General features: G+C 36.6%; 1 protein-coding gene across 2 annotated transcripts in view; it reads left to right on the top strand.

The window, feature by feature from the left end:
* Positions 1-14,243, top strand: part of LOC131036323 (uncharacterized) — a 253,892-nt gene that overhangs the window by 147,989 nt on the left and 91,660 nt on the right. For both annotated transcript variants that reach the window (XM_057968171.2, XM_059209411.1), the window contains 2 exons: positions 5,887-6,094; positions 14,020-14,105. In XM_057968171.2, the coding sequence (XP_057824154.2) occupies positions 5,887-6,094; positions 14,020-14,105 (294 nt within the window). The remainder of the gene's footprint in view (positions 1-5,886; positions 6,095-14,019; positions 14,106-14,243) is intronic.

The raw sequence follows: 14,243 nt of genomic DNA, 5'->3' as shown, positions 1-14,243 counted from the left end.
ACCTCATGACCTTGTGCTTCAGCACAAGAAGCTCTCACCAATTGAGCTAGGTCCCCAGTCCTTGATGCAAGAGGAGTCTAATCTTGCACAAGGGCCATGTATTTTTTTAGGAGGTTTAAGTCATATAAAAAATTGATGGAGCAAAGTTGCAAAGAACAATAAATTAGTTGCACCATAAAAGACAATGAATCAAATGACTATGTTTCTTCACTTGAACTATTGTTTGCAGAGCTTGCATCAAGTTTAATTGAAGAAGGTTAAATCATTCAAGTTGTTTATGTGGTATCTGGTAAGGAATTGGTGTTTATAAATTTAACAACATAAGTGATTGATAATTTTGTTCACTATCTAATTTTGTTGGCAAAAGGTCAAAATAATTTTCTCATTTATGAATTTTTAGCTTCAAGTTTAGTAGTTTCCATAAGCACTAACAATGAAAAGACTCAGTTGACATCTTCACGAAACATAAAAACTTTGCTACTAGAGGTTGGTGATGTTAGTGGAGGACAATAGTTAAATTCTTTTCCTTCAAGATAATTTAGGTTTAGAGACATTCATTAAACCATAAGTCTATGTAGAGGATTCATTTCTAGGCCTTGGCAGTTTTTGTAGCACCTTAAGATGTCGTCTAATTGAAGAAGATTAAATCATTCAAGCTGTTCAGGTCATACCTGGGAAAGAATTAATGATAATTTCCCTTTACAACATAAGGGATTGGCTTGCTCTATGACAATGTAATGTCCCCAATCAGATATTTTGACAAATATACATTTTTTCCTGTATTTCCTGTATTTAATGCAAACTGGATTAAATATAAAATGCAGAACAAGGATGACCAATCATATCACAACTACCTGGTTCTGTGCTTTTATCCATAACTGTAAGACTGTATGAAAACATTTGTGGTGAACAAGTATTAGTAGGCCACTTATGGTTTAACAAATTAAATAAGAACACTGGATGATCAACCAATTTGTCAATTACTGAAATCATTCAATCAACTGCTGCAGCCACTTATAACATTATCTATCAAGGCTGCGGCCAAACTGGCTTCTAAAAGTCACGATTTCCGCATAACACGAAGGTTAGTCGAAAATTACAGATCTTGGTCGTGGTCAGCAGAACTAGCCGTGTCTTTCATTTTTCGGAAAAGTGTATAACACGAAGGTTAGTGAGCCCTTTTGGAGCCAGATTAGCTGTGTCCATCTATCAAACCCTTATATTAAATTGGACTATTTAACCAGTGCCCAATCACAACATTGCACTCTTGTGAGTTATGAACAGCTAATAAGAACCAAGCTCAGGTCTAACATGAAGTTAACCATAAACAAGCTGCACACACATGGTGAAATTATGCAATACTCTGAATAATAAATGTTATCAGCTTGATAATTTCCAAAAATGGCTACCTATCATTCGCAAATTGTACAGATTATTATACTGCTATACTGGCTGATATCTATCTACATCAATGTGATTAACAGTATAGATACAATTATGGCAATGACAGGCCCTAGCTGGTAATGCAACTGGAAACTACAGAAGAGTCACAAATATTACAAAGGCAACAGCTGAAACGCAGCGATCTCTTTGTACAGAAGACAAACAAGAGGTTGTTGGAATCGTTTGCTGTTGTGCCAAAAAGTCGAACTATCAATGCTCGATACAAATGCCAGATTTAACCTGACCCACGGGAGGTGGTTAAGCCATGTCACGAGTCCCCAAGGAGGTGCTGACCACCAAGTCAACAATCTCCCCCTCAGCACCGACTGAGCCTTCAGCATCTACTGAAGGGAGACTCGAACCTGTGACCCAAGGCTCTGATACCAATTGTTGGAATCGTTTGCCTTTGCGCCAAAAGCTCGAAGTATCAACGCCCGATACAAACGCCAGATTTAACCTTACCCATGGGAGGCGTTGTCACGAGTCCCCAAGTAGGTGCTGACCACCAAGTCAACAAAGTTGTTGTTATGATAGTGCAGTCTCTATGATTAAACATTCTCTGATATTAATAATAATCTGGAATGGGGTGTTTTTAGTAGCATTTTACCATCCACTCACATCATGAACAAGACTAGAGGTTTAATCACACACGATTCAGTGAAATGTTTTATTGCTAACTTAGCAATAACTTTATCAAGTTCATACAAAAGCTACCAATGAATCATTTACTAGCAAAGCTTACATGCTAGATGATATTTTGCTATGTTTGACAAACTTTTCGTTTGGATAATTCATGGTCTAAACTCTCTATTTTATTTGCTCTCTATATCTCTATACTATGGAAATGCCTTCAAATTTCATGAAACAATTAGTTTTGTCTCTTTTTCAATATTTTAAAACTTAACTTTTATATTAAATATATAACTCATTTCTCCTGTTTAAATCCTGAGCTGTCAAGAAAACTTTGATTTTAAGTTTGCTGATTTTTTGCCCCTTAGATTGTTGCTGCTGTGATTGTAAATTTGTAACAATAACAGTTGATAGATTTGGCAATATAAAATATGGGCAATGCCCCAGTATAATCTGCTATCAAATCTCCCACAGCCTGAGATTTTCAACAACATGGTTGATATGAAAATTAGGTTGCAAATCCAAATTGCTCTAGCACAATGGTGATCCTTAAGTAGTATTGCCTCGAATGAGTGAGAGGGTTTTTTTCCTGCACACAAAGGGTTTTTGTTCTTTAAAGCTGCAAACTCCAAATTTGAAGGAATAATGAATAATATATTGGATGATATGCTTTGTGTGTTGACCTCTTTTTTGTAGTTGCCTTTTTCGGGCTCTCCAATTCATTTTATTTTTATTTTAGTTTACTTTTCGTTCCAAGTATTTAAACATACTTTTTAAATTACATCCTAAAGCTCTGTTTTGAATTACACTTTGAGTAACGTACAAAAAGCACTGTTTCAAACTTTGCATAGGATCTGAATAATATTTAACTGGTCTTTTGAAAAATGAAGTGATTGGGCCTACTTAAATATATAATTAATTCTTTTGTTCTGAATAGAAGAACATGATAGACAAGTAGGTGATTCTTTTTGAGGATGTGGTGCTAGAATAGAAGACAAGAGAGACTAAACCGAGAGTCGAAGAATCTTGGCTAGTGAGGCTCAATGATAAATGGTGAATCAAGTCCAACGGTACTTCGAGGAGGTAGCAGGGGAATTGTTTTTGTCACTTAAGTCTCTCATTGAGCATTTGTACGACCAAAATCCTCTTTATGAAGGCAACCATGATGCATAAGAATCCTAGAAGTCGAGGGACAAGAATTGAAATTTTTCCCAAAAATCTAAATTGTGTAAATATTGACCATTTCAAAGTAGTCAAACTCATTAGTTTTAGTTAGGTGGTGGTTTTGTAATTGCAACACATGGCTGTAAAATTGCTTGGCCAATTTCAAAATAACTGCTTGACACGAGCAACAATGAGGAAAGGTAAACAATTGTGTCTTTTGGCATTTAAATTTGCTCAAGGAAGCTTATAGTGCATGTGAAATTGACATCTTTGTTTTGGGTGTGCAAGTCATGATACAAAGGTTCTAGAGGCTGAGGGTTGACTTACATGCATCTAGCTGAAGGGGAAATTCAATTAGAATTTCGTGAAGACTTGACTGATTGAACAACAACTTCATGCTTGTAGTCCACTCACTATTACTTGTTTTTCAATCAATTTAAATTTGTCAGACAAGCTATTGGCCTCTAGTAGTTGGTTTTTCCTCCATTTCAGAAGTTTTCAAGGGTAAATTTGAGTGTCCACTAGTCTTTATTTTCTTTTAAAATTTTTTTTCATAGTGTTGCACAAAGTCACTTCCAGATAGTGTTAGTCATTTCTAAAATAGAACAAGGATTGAAAATTTGGTGATTGTTAGTTTTGGTGATTGTTGCTTGGAGATTGCTATTCGTATTGGTATGAGAAACTTGTGCCAGTATAGGTACGTCTATTTTTGAAAAATAGGAGACAAGGGTACTGGGAAATGTCATCTTTTTAATATAATTTAATAATTTGTATAACATTAAAATATAGGGAAAACCACATTGAACTTTTTAAAACTGCTATTAGTCTTCAAAACAGTGGATTTTACCTGTGAAAAACTGTTTGTGAATCAGTCAAAATTGCAGGTTTTTTTACCTGGAAACTTAAGGAAATACAGGCGGGACATTTCTTGCAAGCAGGGACGTCTCTGCACATGTTTCTCTGCACATGTTTCTATCACCTTATGATCCTGACCAAATAGTTTGCTTGCCAGTTTGAGTTTATGAGGTTTCAGTTTTGCAGATTATAGCAGAATTTATCTTGGCACAATCCCTCTCTAAAATTTACAGATATGTTTCACTTTATTGAACTGCTATAGGTACTCGGTGATTTCCGATTGCTTATTTGTTTGTTTTGATATAGATTGATTGTCTTTGCTCAATACATAGGAACAACGATAACAACAATACACTTCAACTGCAGACAAGATAGATTTCAGATTATAGAAATAACGGTAAATCTCTGACCTTAGTTTGCCACTCAGTGCTTGTGGAAAACAAGACAATCTGAATATGGAATTACGGCATATATGATATCTAAATCTGTGATATATAGTGGCCGGCGTGGTTCAGCTTTGACCAGCGATTAAAGAACAGGAAATACATTAATCAACAGCCAAATACTGTAGTGTGATTCTGACCCAAAGAACCACATAGGACTAAGCCCATCACTAAAAAGAAAGATTCCATGCCACAGGACCTGAAAATGATTGGAGCTCATGCCAAAGTAGAAGATTCCATTGCACTGAAAATAGAGCTGCCACCAATCAAGAAAACAATAGTGGAAAGAAGACCTTGTCCAAGATCGTACACATTTCTGCTGCCTGTTCCCATTATTGCCTTCCATCAATGCAAAGAATCCCACGCACTAGGAATAGCACTAAACTTCTTCAATGAATGTTCCAGAAATCTCACATCATGAAGGAGACCAGCAACAAGGAACTGTTAAAAATCATGAAGAGATCGATGCCACAATAACTTATGCCATCATAAAAGACATTCACACCAAGAAATGGTGAATATTGGTAATGAGGGGCAGCTAGCTGGAGTTGCTAGACTGCCGAAAGATACTCACACCAAATCACAAGTCCATGGTGAACGTTAAACCTTCCTTTGTGAATATGGGGTGCTCTGATACCTTCAGAATCTTTGCACAATGATAAATTCCCAGTAAAAGAAGATTAGCGCTTGGTACTCTCTTATCTTCCCAATGTCTAACCATAAGAGGAATGGCGGTCAGACTGTTCGAGTCCACGACTCATTGAAACTTTCTCTTTACCCAATACAAAATGCAAGTCCCATGATAATGAAGCGGCTCCTACTATAATCAAACTCACGAAAATAATCAAAATCTCCACCTTTTATAATTCTTGAGCCTCTTGTTAAGTTTTAGCATATGGCTGTTTTTATAGGTTATTATGTCTTCAGGTAAACCATAGTTGCATATTTGTATTTACAAAAAATTGTTTTTGAGTTGTAATACATCTATTATGTTTTCCAGTTAGCAAATCAGGCATGATCACGTGAGTTTAGTGATGCCCTTTCATGTCACTCAATATTTGCTCCTTTTTTATTATCTACTTTTTAGATGGTGTAGGCTAAATGGTTCTATTTATTTTTACATTCATATGTTCAAAAGCATGATTTGTGTTTTATATCTTACATCCATCTCTTTCTCATTGTATTTCCAGTTGAACTTTGATTGTCTTATTTATCCAGTTGGTGATGAGCTCTATTGATGTATTCTGATTGGCTTATTATTGGCTTGTTTTCCATTATTAAACTGCCGTTCTGTTGTTTAAAGGAATTAATCTTTTTTAGCAATCCTTTGACTTCTAAACTTACTTTGCAGAGTTCGACTTGATATTATGCAGTCTTTAAAGCTTATAAATCCTTATAGGGTGATAAGTTCTTTTGATCGTCCGAATCTTTATTATGGTGTGAAAACATTTAATCGGTCAGCAGCCTTTAGAGAGGAATTGGCCAGTGAAATTGCAAAGGATGTCAAGGGAGGTGGATCAACCATTGTGTACTGTACAACAATCAAGGATACAGAAGAGGTCCTTTTTTCCCTTTATTATTTGTGTTGTGTGGCGAGAAGGTATTTGTCAATTTTATGGAGAATATCTATGGCTGACATTTATGATGAGCAGAATAATTTTTACATTAGATGTGAATTATTATGAACAATATGGTTCTCTTAGAATTCATACTTAATTTGCAAATTTTTTTTGGTCAAAGTGTAAACTTCTGCTTTTGGTTTTCATTGAACAACTTGTCTGCAATCCTATAAAATTTCCTTCTTTTCATTATGCTTATTTACTCATATCTAATATTCTATTTGAATATGTTTTCTATATATATGTATATTTAGCAAAAAGGATGTAAAGTGCTTTAACTATTTCTCGCTAGTTACCTTTCTGTAGGGGTTGTGTAGTTAATTCTCTGACGGCATTATTCAGATTGCTTGTGATTTAAATACTTATCTCTTTTAGCAGACGGTTATGCAGGCAAGAGGAGCCAGCAGCTATTAAGGCTATCGAGGAGCCTTTAAGAAATATCATACCTGCCATATTACTCTGCTGCCTTAATGCTAGCTAAGTAAACAAATATCAATGTGCAACATGTGTAACACTGGGAACTTGACAGCATGTTACATAAACTTCAGCAAAGAGCCATCTGAAGTTCATCAGCATACAGTACATTGTCATAGCTTATATAAATCTCACATAGCCAACACACTCTACTACTATGATAATTGTGTGGCTTTTTTAAAATGTGGTTTGGAAAAGATCTACAGAAGGTAGGAGAGCGAGTGGTATTGGTGGAGAACATAGTAATTGAGGGTTTTGTATAGAGGTGGTGGAGGAGGCGACGACCCTCCTCCACGCAGGTTTGATCTACTCACTAGTATGTGGGCTTCTATTTGTTTGGGTCTTTCCTCAGTTCTTTTTGTTTGTTGTGGTCATTTAGTGCAAGTGGATGCTTGACTTTTCATTCAACATCCTTTGCCTGACGGCCTTGGCTGGAAGTGCACACTTGTATGTATGATCTGGGGCTTGGCGGTGCTTTGCAATCATCCGCTGAGTCAGAAGAGGTAAGTGTTCATAAAGATGAAATTAAATCCATTAGTGATGTTGATGTGGAAAAACCTGTTGTTGTTCCACACCTCTTCAGCATACCCATTGCACATCAAGGTGCAATTACTAATCTTTAGAATGATGTAAAGGTGTTAGTAATGAATTCATTAAATGTGAAGCCTTTGTGATGTTGGTATAATCAATCCTCAATGTGGAGTATTTAGTGGAACTATGGTAGTAGCATAAGCAAACCTATGTAGTAGAAGTGGGAAAATTCTTTTCTTCTCTTGTTGTGGATTGTGTTGTTGCAAGTTTCAATAGAATGTTTGTGAGTATGTTGATGAGAACAATAGATAGTGTGGTCATAAGATGTTATGCTCTAGATTGGTTAATTGGATGGTAAGAGGGCTCCCCATGTTGAGTGTTGTTAGGTGGCGATTCCTTTGACGTAGTGCAACAAATGGAACTATACTGGTGCTAGATGGCGATGATTCAAACATAATGCAATGAATGGAACTATATTGGTGCTAGGATGCTATTTTGGATCACCATTATTGGAACAATACTTAGGACTCAAGTCCCCTTATGGTGAATTAATTGCTCTCAATACCCCCAAGTGAGGCAACGCTTTAAAATTCATAGTTGGACTACTCGCAACTCGGCTCGACTCGCCAAGGCCCAGGGAACAAAACTCGAGAAAAACTCGGAAAAACTCGGCAACTTAAAAACACGCTTAAATTTAATAAAAAATGCACTTTTTTTGCAAAATTTAATGAGAAGATGCATCCAATGAGCCAATAAATGATAACACAAAAGAAACAAGCTGATTCTAGATATATTTAAATGCAAAATGTCTACAAAATCGCATTCTCATGAGGAATGCTAATGGCGGGAAGCCTGAAAGCAATATAGTAAATTGTTTTTGTAAAACCAAATGTAAATACATCATTACAAATTACAATTACAACTTCCTCTTCCTAGCTCTAGCAAAAACTTGGGGAGAGGTAGAACTAGAGGGTCTAGTCCTATAAGTCTGTTGTGGGCATGACTGTGCCTCCTCGCTCGGTATGGCTGGCTCATCCTCCATCCTGGAGGAAGCTATGTCTCCACCTTCTTCTGGCACTGGCAATGAATCCTCACCCTCATCCTCTTCCTCCTCAATGTCATCCAATGTGAAACCAAATCCACCCCGCTCCTCCTCCATAGCCTGCCTCTCCAAATCAGTGACGTCAGTGTCAGAAAACAATGGAGGCTGCTCCTTTGATGTCCAATCACTGTAAGGATCTATATCATCCAAGTCAATTGGACCACCTTCTAGTTCCTCTACCTTCCTTATGCACAATCGAAGATTATATTGCACGAAGACAAGGTCATTGAGCTGTTTCTGCGCTAACTTGCTCCTCTTCTTCGTGTGGATTGCTTCAAACAAGCTCCAATTGCGCTCACAATTGGATGAACTGCAAGGCTGACAAGACTCTGAGGTCAAATTGTTTGAGATGTGGGGTGTTTCCACCCCAATTTTGCCACCAAGCATTTGCAAAATAAATAAAATGGAAAAGTTAGAAAGCAAAGAGAAAAGAGAAAACATAATTTATCAATCATTTTAGATCCCAAAATCTAAATGGCAAATGTTATACTTGGGGTTTGAGTGGTTCTTCCTCTCCTAGCCATCTCTGAAGAGAATAGCTTACCCCTTCCTCCCTCATAATTTTGGAGCTCACTCACAATGAGGTCTCTCTCCTCAACATCGGGTACCATCCTCTCAATGCATGTACTGAGGCCCTCCATGACCTCTCCATTCGGATCTGAGTAAGAACCTCCGAAGCTAAAATGAGGGTTGAGAAAGTACCCTGCTACATGAATGGGTTGGTGGAGCGGATTGTTCCACCTCCTATCAACAATTTCCCAAATGGGATCAAATTTGAGTCTATCCCCCTTGTAGTAATTTTTGATAGACTCCTTGGCCCTATCCATGGCCTCATAAAGATATCCCATTGGGGTATTATCCCGATCCACCAAGCGAAAAACTCGAACCAAGGGCTTTGACACCTACAATTGAAAAATACAAATTACAAAAAGATTAAATAATGAAGTTACAAATTAGTAATGAGAGACTTGAATCAAGAATAATTAAAATTGAAAAATTAAAGTTTTGAAGTAACAACCTTCACAATCTCTGCAGTCCTTTGTGCAAATTGGCTGTCGAAGACTATGCATGCGACAACCTCTCCTTCAGGCTTCTTTGAATAAGGTGAGTTAAGCCATGCTCCACTCACAAACATTTGTTTCAAAGAAGTCAATGCAGCAAGAAGGCTTTGCAACATCAAGAAAATTGTTGCAAACCTTGTGACACCAACTCTCACCAAATCTTTCCCTTGGGTGTGCTGTCTCATCAAATTTAGGACCCAAGGGTGATTGTAAATATATTTGGTGATCCTCCTTGCATCTTCCACAACTGGAGTCACCCACTCAAGTTTTCCTATGTCCTCCAAAAGAAGGTCAAGGACATGTGCTACACAAAGTGTCCAAAAAAGAGTGGGGTGCCTCTCTTGGAGGATTCTTCCTGCAAAAGAAGAATTTATTCTTAAGAAATATGCAACCAAGTAAAACAAAGCCACAACAAATGAAAATATTGCTATTGCCTAAAGGTGACAATTTAAAAGGATTTTACCTGCTGACACATATGTTGCTGCATTATCTGTGATGATTTGCACCACATTCTCTACCCCCACCTCCATGACGACATGCTCCAACATTCCAGCCAATGTTTCTGCATTTTTCACCTTGCTAGAGGCATGAACAGATTTCAAGAACACTACATTGTCCGTGCAAGCAACCAAAAAATTGATGATGGTGCGGTTCTTGGCATCTGTCCACCCATCAGAAAGAATGGTGCAGCCATAATTTGCCCATTCAATTTTTTGATCCTCCATCACTTCTCTCGCCCTCGCAACTGCATTTGTGAGCAACCTGTAAGAGCAAAGTGAAATTAGGCCTTGGTACACAATCTTGATTTAATAAACAAGAAATCTAAAAAATAATTAAAAATGAAATCCAGTGGACTATGTAGTAATTTACTAACCTCCCACTCAAATCCTTGCGAGAAGGGGCCTTGTACCCCTTTCTTGAAACTGTTATAGTAGTCACCAAATTGAGCCAATAAAGATTGTTCGCCACATTGAATGGAATGTTTTTGAAGTACCAAAAATCAGCTGCTGCAATGTCGGTTTTCTCATGTACCTCCTTATTCCATCTAGTGGCTTCTAATGATGGTTGTGCTGTGTGTTCCTGGGCTCAAAATAATCACCTATGGACCGTAATCGTGATGATGGAAATGGAATAGTGCCAAGTACTCTACTAGAGGAAGGAGAAGTGATGGGCGAGGTGGTGGTGGGTTTGCGGATACGTGGGCCACGCTGAGAGTCGACTGTGCCCTCAAGTGCTTTTTGTTCCTCTTCAATGTCAATAGAAACATCTTGAGATTCAGCTATGGCTGATCTCATGGCTAGCTTTGCCCTCTCCCTTTGCAATTTCTTCTCTTCCCCAACTGCAAGTAGGGCATTCATTTGTCTTTTTTATTTCTTCATTGGTCCTAGGCCATGCTCTAGCATCATGCTTGTCTATTCCTGCAAGGTGGTATTTGAGGCGGTTGATGCCTCCATGAAGTATTTTCTCACACTTTTTGCATATAACTGACCCAAGATCAGGTCCCTCATAGGCATACCTCCATGCCCCATCTCTAGCATCTCTAGGGCGGGTGCCTATATATCTAGATGGCATGGATCTAGTGGCCATTGCTCCCTTGCCATGATTAATGCTTACTTAACCTACACATACAAAGTGAAAAAAAAAATTAACATTTTAGTTAAACAATTTAGCAAACTATCTACATTAGTTTAAATAAATTTAGACATCATTCAAAGTTTGTTAAAAAAAAAAATTAGGGTTTGATTTGTTTTTTTGAAAACTAGACTCTTCAAATTTTTTTAAAAAAATTCAACAAAACTTGTCAAATCTAGTGTTAAATCTTTTTTAAATAACTTGGAAAGGATTTAGACTACCCAGGAATTATTTCTAATCCATCTAAATGCAACAAAAAATAAACAAATTGTTTTAAAAAAGCATAGAAAAAAAATAAAAAAACTAACTTGGGAATCTGATTTTTCTTGAAAATCCCCTTCAAATCCCCTTCAAATCCCCTTCAAACCCACTTGGAATCACTCAAAAATCACTCCAAATCACCTTGCAAATTACTCCAAGTCAACTTGCCCCTTCTCAGCCCAAAACCCAATCAAGAAACACAAAATGCATTTGTCTTTCTGCCGTTTTTTGCTATGAAGAATAGGCGAGCAGGTTTTTAACGTGGACTCCGAGTAACTCGGTCAGTTTTTGGGGCTTGTAGAAGTCAAATCTACTCGCCTGGCCCAAAAACTCGCCGAGTTTTCGGCAAGTTGTCCATCTCATGGATTGCAGTAGGGAGTATAGCCTATAAGGGATGTAAAACACACAAGCCTTAAAACTCATATCCAAGTGAATTGGAAGAATAATACTGAAGGATCTTAGGAGTACGATTCATTAAGAATTCTTTAAAGGGAGATATGTTTTGGAAAAATAAAACTAAAGAATTAGATCTAAGGAGGTGAAATTAAGATGATGAATATGAGTGAAGGAAAAACAAAGCAAAAGATTCGGCAAGTTGCACACTGTGCTCGCCAATAATGTATGCACTAAGATATGGATATAAGTAAATCAATATGATGAAATAGGAAATGATCAGATGCTTCTATTAGTCTACACCCAAAAGGAAAATACAAAAGGCAATGATAATATAAAGTGAGACAATAGGTAAAGTAAATTTGTAATAAGCATGCAATATGATCAAAGCACATAAAATTCATAGTAGAATTTGCAAAATGAAGGGTATAGGGAAAAGATATACCTACTATGGGCTACGTTTTTGTCACATTAATATCCATCTGAGCTTGAATCTTATGAACAGATCATCGTAGGTGGAGATGATGAAAACACTATTGACCATCATAGAGAACTAGTACTACTTGATATGCATTGCGAGTGCATTTCCTATTTGAATCTCCAAGCTTTTATCTTAAGTTTGTGTTTCTTTGTGATGTTTTTTTAGCTTTAAAACTATAAAATTGCCTAGATAAATTTGTTTATTTGGAAGCACAAAATAGATAACGTATCTAATTATTGTTTTCAAAATGGTAAAGGTTAATTTTATATCTATGTTACTGGGTTCTGTGGAAATCTTGGCTGAAGCAAAATTGGTTTGGACCAGATTGTGATCTTGGTCTAGGTTCTGCCTGGGTTTGCCTAGGGTCCTGCCCCTTGTTCAAGTTATGCCTTGCTAAAGGTATGAAAGAAACAAATTTGAGGTTGCGTTAACGTTCTTGTTTGTGGATCTTTGCAACTCCCACGGTTATGTTAAGCTAGGAAAGCATAGGCTGCTTGCTGATCTATTTAGTTATTTTTCTTTTGGCATCCATTCAATGCTTAGCCATAAGATAGAGGACTAATATGGTTAGTCTGCAATAATGGCAAATTGGTTTATAGGATCGCTGTAATAAACTTTTGGGTATGGCATCTGTAAATGAACTGTCAAAATCTGTTGCTGTTAACCCTTTCAGATACGATTTTACTTTCAACCATAAGGGGTTAGTCATTTCTATTGACAGGTTGTAAAACACAATTAATCTCTGCATCGTGAGTGAAATGATGTTGTGCCAATGGAAACCATCAAAATTAACGTTAATGTTTGACAATTGATATTGATTTGTCAATCATCAGCTATGTTTTTGTACTTAATTATGGACATTTTGTGCATATAATGAATATTTTTTGTTATTTTCAATATCTATGGACAGTGATGTCAGCAGTTTGGAATTACAACATAGGAGTTTGCACTTATATATATATATATATATATATATATAACCTACATTTCAAGTTTGTGTCAGTGGTTCAATCTCAAATTTTGAAATTATAAATTGATGACATCATTGTCCATATATATTGAAATCAGTCATCCCATGTGATAAACAGCAAATTTGAACATCATCAACCATAGATGGTATTGTTGGTGAGGTTTAGTTTAATATGCTAAGAGCTCGGAAGGTTCAGTCAATGCATGAGGGCAATCTGGGGATGAACAGTAGGCACAGTTTTCAGGTAGATAGGAATCTCTAAGAGGAAAGGGAATGCAGAAATGACTGACGACACATGTATTGACAAGAAAATTCAATCTGCAACACCATATTTTCAATTTTAAGATCTTAATGCTTCTACAAGTCCTTGTAAAAAAAGAAAAGTGCATAGAGCAATTTTGAGGTGTGCATGAAAATGATGTGACTAGATCAATAGCAATTAATGTCACTAATTATTCCATGTTACAGATGCACACCATTGTTTTTCCAAGCAGTCTATTTGATTTGAGTAGTAGAGTGGGGGTTTCTTGTTGAATGGCTTGCCTATTTTTCTGAATTTTCTAAAACTAATAGTTGACTTCAATTTAGGCATTTCTTTAGAATTCATTAACAACTTGACATGGCTATTTCAGTTCAAAATCTAGGAATCTACAATGAATTTAAAAATGTACGTACAGCAATTTTGAGGTGTGCATGGAAATGATGTGACTACAATCGATAGCAATTAATGCCACTAATTTTGTCATGTTACAGACACACCCCATTATATGTGAAAGCAGTCTATTTGATTTCAGTAATAGAGTGGGGGTTTCGTATTGAATGTCTTGCCTATTTTTGTGAATTTTCTAAAACTGATAGTTGACTTCAATTTAGGCATTTCTTTAGAATTCATTAACAACTTGACATGGTTATTTCAGTTCAAAATTTAGGAATTTAAAACGAATTGTACTTTATTTTCAGGTTTTTGAGTCTATAAAGCTTGCAGGCATAGAAGCAGGTCACTATCATGGTCAAATGTCAAACAAGGCTCGAGAATCTGTGCACAGGTTATTCATTTTGCAATGAATAAGTTTTGTTCTTAGAAATTATCCTAGATCTAACAAAATTGTATGTTTAGTACATATTTTATTATTGTAGAAGGATCAAAAGTGTTCATTGTATAGTGTTTCAAATCTTCTGAGATG

Source organism: Cryptomeria japonica, chromosome 7 (assembly GCF_030272615.1).
Source record: "Cryptomeria japonica chromosome 7, Sugi_1.0, whole genome shotgun sequence".
Taxonomy (NCBI): Eukaryota; Viridiplantae; Streptophyta; class Pinopsida; order Cupressales; family Cupressaceae; genus Cryptomeria; species Cryptomeria japonica.
Note: the sequence above shows the minus strand (reverse complement) of the source record. Positions and strands in the feature narration are given on the sequence as shown.